Source organism: Mytilus californianus, unplaced genomic scaffold (genome assembly GCF_021869535.1).
Source record: "Mytilus californianus isolate M0D057914Y unplaced genomic scaffold, xbMytCali1.0.p SCAF_6, whole genome shotgun sequence".
In the NCBI taxonomy this organism is placed as follows: Eukaryota; Metazoa; Mollusca; class Bivalvia; order Mytilida; family Mytilidae; genus Mytilus; species Mytilus californianus.
Window position 1 is genome coordinate 44,225,951 of NW_026262712.1, and position 13,286 is coordinate 44,239,236.

The window sequence follows — 13,286 nt, forward strand, 5'->3', positions numbered from 1 at the left end:
GATCGAAAATAAACTGACAACGCCATGGCTAAAAAAAGAAAAAGACAAACAGACAAATATAAGTACACAAAACACAACATAGAAAACGTAAGACTAAGCTACACGAACCCCACCAAAAACTTAGAGTGATCTCAGATGCTCCGGAAGGGTAAGCAGATCCTGCTCCACATGTGTCACCTAACGTGTTGCTGGTGTTATTACAAACCCGGTAAATAGTCTAATTCGGTAGGTCACATTCGTGAAAGGAACAGTATTGTACTTACGACATAAGGAACATGTCCGACATCATCACCAATTTGTTGCGTCGAATATTCAACCTTATATCGTTTCAGAAACATATCCGGTTGCATACGTAAACGGTCGAAAAAATATTGCCTTAAATTTAAGAGTTTTATGATATTAATCATACATTTCATTGCAGTAACGCACCAGTCTTTTTTATTTGGTTTTCTATAAAAAAAATTTCGGAAACTTGGGGTTACCATGGTTACAGAGTTACTTTTAAAAGAATTTTTAGAGAATTTTATAAAAGCTTGTGGATAGGTAATAAAAAAAGGGTGAAGTTTGATTGGTTAATTTTCAGCGATGGTCATCAATAAAATAAAGCAATAAAATGTGGTGTGAAATTTTGTCTGTAGGCATGGAATACATGGAATAATGTTAAAGGGTGTACACATGATTTTTATTACAAGAGCACACTATGTACATTCATTAATATCAATGGCGATGCATTTTATTTTCAAGAAAAATATTTACCATTCAATTCCAAGAACATAAAATGTCATTTTTAGAAAGAATACAATTTCTATATTTAAAACAGTTGTTTGAAGTTTACTTTTACAAATGCGTTACTTGGTCGTTTAGTACGAAGAAACGTAATAGTAATACTGCAGATTCTTTCATATAATAAATTCAAAAAACATACATATCTATAATACATGCACACAAAAATCTCAATTGATACCGCTGGTGTGAGTATTCGACAAAAGAAAATACTACTACACGCAATAAAAAGCATGTTAGATCAATATAATACGGAATATATCATAATGGCGCATCCGGCAGGCTCAGGTTAGGTTCCTCTGTCTAAAGGACAGAACAATACAATCAAGTTATATATGTTTTATTGCGTGTGTATATTAAGTTGTACTCAACATAAGATATGGCATAAACATAAATGAAATTGTTTAGTGTAAATAAATTTCAGAGGAACTTATTTTGGAGGTTAAAAATTGTTATATGTGTATTTCATGTATTTGGATATTAACATGGCATGTTTAAAAATGAAGAACAAAATGACACATCTTTTCAAATACCTTTTGAATATGAAAATTAATTATCTGATTGCAAATTAATTGTTGTAAATTTGCATTGACTGTACATCATTTATGGATGATGATCTGTATCTTTTGAACAAGCAAATTATAGTTTAGAAGCTGAGATGTGAAAATATGAGTTGTTTATCTTGTGGTGGAGAGTAAGAGTAAGATGGTCTTCATCGGTTTGAATACAATCATATCCCGTTTTCTGATATGTCGCGTAAACGATACCAAGTGAGAGGTTTTATTCTCATCAGAATGAGCATTTGTTATTAAAAAAACAAGTGAAATTATCTCTGGTTTCTGATTTGCCGATTAAACGATAAATGCCAATAGTAGAGCAGGTTTAACTAAACATGATTTGCAAAATTAATGATATGTTCACATGATCAATGATTTGCAAAATTAATTATATGTTCATATGATAATAATTTGCGTGTTTTTAATTCAATATAGATTAAGATAGATTAAAGTTTGAATTTGAATCCATTGAAAAATGTTTAAAATAATATTTTAAAATATCAATGCATGCCAGTGTGTAGTTATCTATCAAATCTATAAGATTGTGTACATTGTGTCATTAAGTGAACCATAACATAACCTACCGACTTTTTGTATTATGGATACTTTATAGAATTCATAACGCGCACTATCCATTAGTACATAAGACTACCTATGAATTGGTTATCACATATCTGATCTATTGTCAGAAACAATCATATATTAAATTTAACACATTTATGTAGGATTAAAACTAAAAATGGAAGGTAATTATTTAATTTAAGAGACATGTTTTTATTTTGATATCATATGTTTGGGACTATAAAGCCATTGACTGAAATATTAACATCACTTCTCTGGTATTATAGACCAACTATAAAAAAAATACTTTTTTGTAAGTTCAAATGGTCGGAATAAACAATTAAACTTTTAAAAAAATCAACCAAAAAAATCTATTGTGAAATTGCATTTTTCTGACATCTATTTCGCGTTATTATTATTATTACATATAGCAACAATATATATAATAAATATATAATCAAGACACTCCAATTGATACACATAATTACGTGTGATCAATTAAACATCGTTTTCGCTTATTTTGTGTAATTTTCTTATGCACACACATATTATAAGTCGATTGCAAGTCTCAGGAATAATTCCTCTATTCGTTTGCTCTAAATTAAATATATGCAACAATTTTTAAACCTTTGAAAGCATCTGAACCAATAAAGGACAAAGCAATAAACATGTCTTTTCGGTAAAACTCAAGGTCGATGCCAACATATGTAACATGTCGAACATATGTGCCACTACACATAATTCAAGCAATTATTATATAATTACCATCCCATTATGGTTTTTGTTTTTCAAACCAGAAATAATGATGTTCATTTAAAGAATTCCAATCTTATGACACAGTAGAATTTTTTTATATAAACTTAATTATAATTCTGTTATTTGCTATACGAATAGTTTAAAGCATTGTCATTAAAATTATTGTTACCAATATTTCCTTACTTATATTACGTAACATAAGCTAGGTTAGCAAACTTGATGATCTTTCTTTGGTTTAAGTATAATATGAACGCTAAAAAGTATCTGCGCACGTCAAAAACATTTGGCTAAATTTGACATGCTTTCTCAAACATAACAAAAACTTAAATTTTGTAAAACTTTGAACGAATAACGATGGGCTTTAGTTCATTTTGACCAAGCCACGATACAACTATAATTGATTTGACGCAAACAATAGCAAAATACAAACATTTAATATTTTCCTACTCTTTTGTGAAAAAAATCATTTTCATAGATAAAGGTGTACACGTTTCAGTGTCCTTCACAAACATACATATTTGGGCGAACAGTTATGTTATATGGACACATTTGGAGGATAAGATAATTAATCGCTGTCGGTAATACTCATGATACTGATATAGAGTATATAATATTCAGATGAGTAATATGTCATCTCAGGTGTATCTAATTAAATTTTATAAATATTCCTTCTATATTGCTTTTGAATTTATTACAGATGACTTATCGAAATGCATTTCGTTAGCTCTGTACCAATATATGTGTCAAAACATAGTGGGATCAGAAAATTATGTAAGGACAATACGAATGATGAACACTGTTAGGGACAATTTAATTATCAACGATGAATGCGTTCCTATTACCGGAGGAAGTTTTGGAGAGGGACTTGATTTACGTGGGGGTGACATTGATATCGTATATGCGAACAAATATATCGAGGTTTATGAAGGTCGGAAATTCGCTTTTGATTATCGCAAAACATATTTGAAAATGGAAACTGAGACAACACAAGCAGGCTACACTATGTTACATTGTATATTTACTAACAATAACAACGCATTGCAATGCTGTGAGAAGATAAATGGGAAATATTACTTTTCAAACGCATTATTTAAACAAAGGTTTTTACTCGATCAAAACATGCTTATGGTTATTCATGGACCTTGCCTTTCGAATGAACAGGGAGACTATGACTTTGCACAAGCATTGCATAGTAAATTATGGATATCTGCTGCAAAAAATTGGATAACAAGATCAAAAAACGTATGGCCAAGTTATGAAGTCAAGCATAGTATTGTAAAACATGGTGTATTGTTTGTTCCAGTAGGCTATAAGGGATCTCCAAGCGAAGAACTTCAATGGAGGATATCCTTCAATGTGGGTGAAAAACTATTAATCTATACCTTTACTCATTCACAACTGCTCTGCTATTGTCTTTTGAAAATTCTTCTGAAAGACGTCATAAATGAACACATGGACGTAAAGTATCGTGAATTACTCTGCTCTTACTTCCTAAAAACCATTATGTTTTGGGTCTCAGAGGAAGTACCACCATCAATATGGAAACCAAGAAACCTGTTATCTTGCTTTATGAGATGTTTTAGCAGATTGATTTATTATGTCGAATTTTCCGTTTGTCCGCATTACTTCATTCCACAAAACAATTTGTTTGCGAACAGAATCATAGGACATGCACGCAAGGTTTTGTTAGAAAGACTTTGTTCATTATATAAATCTGGATGGGGATGTTTTAAATTTTCATATTCACTTTTTCTCCCGCGAGTCCGAAGATTTTATACTGAGCCTTGTATGAAATATTTAGAAAGAATTAAATTAAGTGTGTCTAATCTAATTCGAACAGACGCTTCTTTGATAGACTCATTTAGTTGTTCATGTTGTTTACAAGGGGCTATTACAGGAATGCATCCGTTGCTTTCATATAAAAATCCTAAAATACTGTATCTTTACAGATATAGCATGTCGATGTTATGTACACAAAAAGCCCAATTGATACCATTGAAATGTATTGTTGGGAACAAATACTGCTACATGAATTACAAAGCTATCCAGTATAATTTGTTGCAGAATATTTACCATGATGCTGTATCTGGTTGGCTTATGTTAGCTTCGTTTTTCTATAGGACAGAGCAGTACAATAAGGCAATTTATATCATATCGAACTGTGTTAACGTAAAGTTATATCCAAATTCAGAAATGATACAAAAATACATTAAATTGTGTACCGTGAAATCATTCCAAAAGAGATTATATCCTTTGTTGAAAATAGAGATTTGTAACGTAGTGCGGTTTAAATCAAAGTCTACGCTTATACCTCAAGAATTACAAATGGAAGTAGAAGACATATCACATTGTTTCCCATCAACTTCTTACACTCATTTTCTCCGTTTTCTTTGTCATTATCACATGGTCAATCTTATAGAATGTAATGAATCTCTGAGAGATCTTCAAAGAACTATAACGAGTTCAGACCGTTTAGACACTCCGACGTCAAAAGCTTTATCTTTCATATGCCTTGGAATAGGATTTCAGTTGCTTGGAAATAAAGATTCAGCTAGGAAAGCTTTTAATCAGGCGTTTAAATTTGAATCGTTTGGTGTAAAAAAAATTGCTAAAAATCGACTATTGATGATACAGTAGTTTTAACATTACTCTGTTATATCAACGTGGTATGTTTAAAAGTTTATGATTTTTACTTCGTATCAACATAAGATTGAAAGTTCATATCTGATTACAGTTAATGCCATATTGATGTAAAGTTTTTTGCCACTTGTTCTGATTGTAGGACTGGAAAATTTGTTCTGTTATTTGAAGAAAATCATCAAAATTATCAAATGCAGACAAATTAAGGCTTCATCTATTGTATGGACTATTGTCTATTGATAAAAGCTGAGTGATGTTCCATAAATGTCTTGAGTAATATCTTTGTGTGGTTTAGTTGTTGTCTTTAAATGAATACCCCACATCTCCTTTTATACATAAAAGAACATATTTTGTTTTACCTGAAAAAAGTATATATAACGAGTATACATTTGTGTGCTTTTTCTTGAACATTTTTTTTTTGGGGGTTTATTCTTAGATTGATAGTATACAAATAATGGAACTTAAAAGGGAGGGAAAAAATGAAAATTGCGTGTCCTTGTTTTTTGGGATATAATCAATTGAAAAACTGTTTTATAAACTATAGCTAGTCTAACAAATGAAATGTTAGTTGTAAATTAATAGAAATTAGGAGATAAAAATGGAAAATTCTTAAACAGTGACAAGTGATAAAAAGTGCAATAAAATGGCCATTGCTTAGATTATATCTATCGAATGAGCTGATTGGTTCTGTTTTAAACATTGCTTAATAAAGTCAATGATCTATTCCAGAGCACATGAGATCACCCCAAGCTTTTTGTGGGGTTCCTATTGCGCAGTTTTTATTTTATTATGTTGTGTTTTGTGTACTGTTGTTTGTCTGTTGGTATCTTTATTATTCTAGACATGGCGTTATCAATTTATTTTCTATTTATGACTTTAAATGTCCCTTTGGTATCTTTCACCTCTCTTCTAGTCACTTATAGAATACATTGAACAAAACCAAATAAAGGACATCAATAGAAATGTTTATGTGTCCTTTGAACTGTAAAATTGAAAGCAAGAATATTATCAAGGTCACGGTAGGTTATTAAATTTGTAGGTCCGAAAATGTGATTCCTAACAATACAGGAACACGTCTGCTATAATAGGGGTGCCACAAGTGCCCATATGATTACCCCTATTCTGATTTACTTTAAAGCCGAAACTTTTAAAGATGAGAAAATTTAAAGTTTGAATTATTTCTTTATAATTCCAGTAAGTATATCTGTTCGAATACGGATCTGTGGTATGACTCCTAAATAAAACAATTATCAATCAGATACCCAATAACGTAGATATAAGCAACTACGGGTCACATTACGGCCTGCAACAATGAGAAAACCCCATAACAAGACAAACTATTAAATAATTCAGTCGAAAACACCAACAGTCTGACAAAACCCTAAACGAAAAACAAATTGACAGACAGCAACCTCTAAATTACAGGTGCCTGAATTCGGGCAAACAATACAGAATGTGGTGGGGTAAAGACATGTTTGTGCTCACTCAACCCACCATTCTACTCCGATAGTGGCATATTAACCTTTTGATTACAGAAGAAAGCTTACCAAACCATGAATATGAATTGCAGCAAAATAATTTCGATCGCAATTTTCGCATGAATCATCAGATTGAATCAAAAATCTTTCTTCGGTAATATAGTGTGGGAGTAAAGTGTAGAGAGGTGGACAAATCATAACCTTCAACAGCACGTAATATATCTTAAACTGCCATATTCGTTCCTTGTTTTTAATGGAACAACTGTAAATACGCTATGTACTATAAAATTCGTTCAACAGTATTGTTAAATCTATATAAACTAAAATATTTAATTACTTATTAAAATGATTGGCCTGCATTGCCGATAGACAATTCTTCCATTCCGGTTATCTTGTTTATAACAAAAAATATAATGGTTGACTCAAGGTTGTTTTTTTCCTTCATGTTTATTTGGAACTGTTGACTACAAACATAATGTTAAGAACACGTAAACAGCATTTATTTTTTGTTAGCCAAATCAGTATTACTTTATTAAATATACGTCTATTTATAATTTATATGTTTTATCTCTATTTTTGGTTAAAAAAATTGACAAACCGTTTTTCGTGCATGATATGAGTTTCTTAAATTGGTCGAACTTTTCATTAGGTACGCTTAAGCCATTGTTTATGACAGCCAGGTAAATACTGCTACTTTTTGAGGACCAACAAGGGGTCTTTACTAACGTAACATCAAAACTGTGTATATTCCAACTTAGCCTGTAGAAGTTTTAAACAGCTGTGTTTAATTTCATATAGTACAAACAGAGTGGAATTAGTTCAGAGATCTTTTTTGTTGGTTAATTTGTGCACTGAATGCTAATGAATGACCACCCTCTAAGCGTTTTTGAAACCTCTATGAAATATTGAACAGAAGTTTTTACTTTGAGTCAATGGTATAGTCGTATTTCTGGGGAAGTCATGTTATACTTAAAAATTAAAGTTGTACGTGTTAGGGTTTTATTGAATTGCCTCCATATATTGACCTGATTTTAGGGGTTCATACATCATCAACAGTCAGTTACATATCGAAATCGCGTATCATTTTTGGAAATCTACTTCTCATCAAATGACTGATAAAGTACTTGTGTAATTCCACAGAGGTGGAGGGGACAGTTGGCTAGCGTATCGTCTTCTTTATTTTATATGAATAGGATATCAATAAAAGAAAATGTTTAGTAATCCGTAACTCAATCCAACAGTTCAAAAAAATAATATATTTCGTAGTCAATATCATTTGTTCTTATACGTCTCAAGTGGTTGTCAAGAATTTGCCAACATAATTTCTTTAATTGGTTCAGTTTCAAAGCTGAACTAACCCCATGCAAGCATTTAAAAATCCCCTGTCTTTTTTAATATCATACACAACACTGTGTGAATAGAAATATTTTGTTAAGGTTAATATATGTAGATTACTCGCGGTATTTAATAGTTTATTGCTTCATTATTATTCGACTATATTTAGCTCTACATTTACCTATGTTGTAAATATTATATGCCGAAACGAGTCTATTAGTATATGTATGTGTAATCTATTCGGGATAGAACACAAAGCAGTAGAATAAAGCATAACAAAACATATAGCCTTACTGTATTTATTTATCCGTCCTGATCAATGCATACGTAATAAGGTTTACTGATTCGCACAATGAATATTAATAATTGACTATTTATGTCTCATTATGATATGTCCATTATACTTTCATATATTTGCGAAAACAATATCATAGTATAAAGAAAAATCAACACCGATTGGAAATGGCAGGTAATTGTTTAATTGAAGAGACATACATATTTCTTATCAACTATTTTTGGATCATAAAACAATTGAATTCCAATATCAATTTTTATTATACTGTACTTTTTGAAAAATAATTTGAGAAAGTATAATTTATATATGTCAATAAAAAAAAACAGGTTGCAACGTTAACATATCGAGGAATATTTTTACAGTGAATTTGTCATGAAATGGTTTGTACAATTGACCAATATTGATGCAAAAGGCGCTTTACCGGTGCAATTCGTGCATATTAGATTTATGCGAAAGCTTTGTGGAATGAAACCGCAAAAATAATATGCCGCCGAAATGTCCTTGTATATAGTATTCATGGTATTATAAATCATGTGAATTCTACTTGAAGACCAATAACATTTTTTCAATAAATCTGATTAAATTTTGTAAGACCACCTATGGGTGTATGATTTTGATAATTGACAAGTGAAGACAATTAACATTCCGAAACTGACAGTGAAACCTAACAATCAGACGCACGTTAAGAATTTCTTATCAAACGTATAAATAATCTTTTCCTAAATAATTTGTTGAATGCCTGCCTCGTGTACGTTTGGTGTCAGCGGATATAGCCTATGGAGCAAGGAATCTGTGTTTCTTTCCTTCATATTTCTTTGTTATATTTGTTTTTTGTTTTTTGTTAGTTTTTTTTTTTTTGAAAATCAAATATACGAATTTTATATGCAAGAATATATGGTTAACAAATTTTGCAACTAGAAATAGAATAATATACAAAATATATGTTTATGTTTCAAGTGGTCGTTTAATGTTTGCTTTAACATGTTTAATGATATTTCTGTATAATAAAATGACATTGTCGGAGAGTTTATCACAGTATTTGTAAGATGTTTTTCCTTATTATAGAAATGTTGATGCTACCCTGCATCTCACTAAGTCTTCAATACATATGTGCAGCGTTTTTGACAACTGACAAAGATTTGTCTCCAAGCAATACTAAGGCGTGCATGAACTTATGTAGAGTTTTATATATTATTATGTTACCTTTATGAACTGCCAATCCTGTGTTTTGATGAGTATTCTTTTCATAGGAATAAGGACTTATCTGTTGTTACCAGCTTTGAATAAGTCACCAAGAATGTCATACGTAAAAGGGAGGCGAAAGATATCAAAGGAACATTCAAACTCATAAGTCAAAAATAACTGAAAACGCAATGGACCAAAACACAACAATAATATACAAAACACAACACAGAAAACTAACGACTGGGCAATACGAACCCTACCAAAATACGGGTGGTCATCTCAGGTGCTCTGGAGAAAGTACGGTTCACTTATTCGGTAAAAAGGCACAAAGTTAAGTTTTATAATCTATTTCAGAACGGACAACTTCAAACACATTATCAATATTGACAGGGAAACAATGTTCATGAAAAATTATGATATGAACCATGACAAATTTAATATAAGCCGTGCCAAATATGATATAAGCCATGACAAATATCGAGTCCCTTAACTAATATGAACGTCAATCGAGCATGCAAACTTTTGAGATTTTCAACTTTTGGCAACTTCTTAGTATAATATTGATTAAAATATATATTTGCATTTTATTCTAATTTTTAATTTTGTATGGTTGGCTTATGTTTGCTTCGTTTTTTATAGGACGAAACAATACATTAAGGCAATGAATGTTTTATCGAATTGTGTATATTTTAAACTGTACCCACGGTTAGATTTGGAGTACTCAAATCTTCAATTTTACAGCGTGAAAACATTTCGAACGAATTTTTTTTCCGTTAACGAAAATGATGCTAACAGATGGCATGTTTTTCCATTCAAAGTCAACTCTTATACCTGAAGAATCACAAATGGAAGTAGAGATTAGGCAATTATGTTTACCACCGACTACGTATACTCATTTTCTACGCTTTCTTTGTCATTATCATCTGAACAATCGTAGAGAAAGTCGTGATTCTCTCAGGGATCTTCAAATGACTGTCACAAAGTCATATCGTATACATGATTCGACGGCAAAAGCCTTGTCCTTTGTATGCATCGGAATAGCGTTTCAACGTTATGGAGATGACGATTCAGCTAAGAAAGCTTTCCATCAGGCGTATGAACTTGAATCGCGGGGTGTTAAAGACGTAGCTTTAAAACTGCTCACGTTGTTAAAGTAATTCTAACATTATTTTTGTCAAGGATGCAACCACGGTGTGTTAAAAATTGTAGGAATTAAAGTTCGTTCACAATACAGTTCAAATTCATTTATCCAATCAGAAAATTGGTGAATGATTAACATGAACTCAAAAGGTAGCAAGAACGAATGCATCGACAGCAGAGTCAGTGCTTACTGCTTGACATGCATCTTCCACCTTGCTTTTCCAGACCTATTCAATTTGTGATTGCAAAACCTTTAGTAGTTCAGTCGTTTGTCCTCATAACCAAACAAAAAAAAAACGTGATTTCATAAATATATTTAAACTTAAATAGATATATGAAAGTAAGAAAATGTGATATGATTGCAAACTATCCACTATAGTTCAAATGAAATGGGTTTAAGCAATTATAGGCAACCATTTAGTCTTCAACAATGAGAAAATCCCATACCGTATAAATGGTATAGTCGGACATAAAAGGCCCCGACATGACAAATATAAAACAATTCAATTGAGAAAACCTAAATCAATTTACGAAAAACAAATATGACAGCCATGAACCATTAATAACCCCTGAACTACAAGCTCCTGACTTGGGACAGGCACATAAAGAATGTGGCGGGATTTAACATGTTTGTGAGCGCTTAATCCTCCCCTAACCTGGGACAGTGGTATCACAGCACAACATAAGAACAAACTAAAAATAATCAGTTTAAAAAGGCTCAACTCATCAGATCGATACAAAGAAGAAAACATCTAACAAAAATACGGACCAGACATGGCAGGGTATTTATACATCTATCAACAAAAAGACACAAAGCACAGATCTGAGAGTACTCACAGTTACTGACAGCTAGTTCAAAGCCAATAACAACTAATAAAAGAAATTATGTATCTTAGACTAAAATATCAATCAGTACACATCCAACATCTGATGGATTTAGTGTAAAGACGTCATTAATAGTCAGGCGAAAATATGACCTTGTGCAATGTCAAAATATAGGTATCGACAGATTGTAGTACCTTGACAGTGCATATGTGTATAACAATACTATTTAATATGATTTTAGTTTACTGATAATAAAAATCAATGTTTATACCAATAGAAACAATATTTACAGTTTTATCTAGTTTGCAGGTAACCGGCGTATATATACATGAGGCTAGCCTGCAACGATATGCATGAGATGAGTCGACGTCCGATGAAGTGCTGTTGGTAAATAGAGATTAAGATAATAAAAATAACCTTTTGCTTCATATACGAAATATATCTGTTTATAACTATATACAATGTTTTATCAATAGGCAACTTCTGAAATTGGAATTGAACAACATTGATAATTAACTTCAAAGTAAATAGAAAAGGAATGCCTCAAACTGTATCAAACACAGACCGATTTCTTAAACATAATATGAAATAATAATAAAAAAAGATGATAATAATTTAAGTAAGATATAGTGCAAAAGCGATTTAATGTGCAAATGATTCTCTAAAGCAAGATATCACATGATCATACAGAAAAAAGCATGAAAACGGTTCTTTATATTATGTGTGTATCCCGTAAATTGAAATTCAGTTATTTTTATTGAATTCATGTTTTTATAGTTATACAGTACAGATATAAATATGCTCTATGTTAGCATTCCTTTCTTATTTACTTTTATTTTCAGTGTTTAACAAGACTTACAAGACGCAGACCTTGCAGAAGATACATATTGAGTAAAGCGTTAAGTAGATTTAAATATCAGAACCAAATTGGATATGATGTACAACAAATTTTGTTGTTATTATTATTATAATAATTTCTTACCTACAACACCTTATCGAACGCAGATCATCTCATAAATAGTACTAGTATCATCTTACCTCCTATACATTTCTAGGAATATGATTGGTTAAAACCAACCGCGTGGAGACCGTGTATATTCCATATTAGGTTAGTAGGCGGAACTTTTTTCAATACACGGTTAGTAGTGGTGTTACGTCCCTTTATAAAAACAACACGGTGTTGAGGTAAAATCTTAAAAGGTTTCAACAGACGAAAGAATTGATGATGAACGATTGAAATAATTCATAAAACAAATTTAAAGCTAACAAATTGTTATTGTTGGCATTTGTTTTTGTATAGACCAATTGAAGTAGGTTCATTTACTAACGTATTGAAGACTTGCTCACTTTGATAGGCCACAAGTCTATATACCACAAGTTAAGATAGCCGGTAAGATAAATTCGTTACATAGTGTGCTAGCGACCTAATACGATATATATGGGGTCAGTAAATTCCATATGGGGATTCAAGCTTCACTCTCATCCCATATGGAATTTACTGACCCCATATATATCGTATTAGGTCACTAGCACACTATGTAACTAATGTTGCTGGTTGGTTTTATACGATTATATGAATAACATCACACTAGTCAGGATGTTCATAGATTTTCAAGAATATTCTACTAGGTACTTAGTATTTGTAAAAGTCCTTTAGAATCTTTCATGTGCTTTTTTGGATAGAATAGCTTGTTTTCATCAAATTTTATTTATTGAATCTATGTAATCCAG

General features: G+C 31.4%; 1 protein-coding gene across 2 annotated transcripts; it reads left to right on the top strand.

Moving 5' to 3' along the window:
* Nucleotides 1–1,990: 1,990 nt before the first annotated feature.
* Nucleotides 1,991–7,331, top strand: LOC127706174 (uncharacterized). 2 transcript variants are annotated; one of them, XM_052210613.1, is made up of 3 exons: nucleotides 1,991–2,086; nucleotides 3,355–5,323; nucleotides 6,723–7,331. In XM_052210613.1, the coding sequence occupies exons 1-2, from the start codon at nucleotides 2,080–2,082 to the stop codon at nucleotides 5,292–5,294; spliced, it is 1,947 nt and encodes a 648-aa protein (XP_052066573.1). In that variant the 5' UTR covers nucleotides 1,991–2,079; the 3' UTR covers nucleotides 5,295–5,323; nucleotides 6,723–7,331. The 2 variants fall into 2 exon arrangements, with proteins under 2 accessions (XP_052066573.1, XP_052066572.1); XM_052210612.1 differs by having other exon boundaries at nucleotides 3,355–7,331.
* The last annotated feature ends 5,955 nt before the right edge of the window (nucleotides 7,332–13,286 follow it).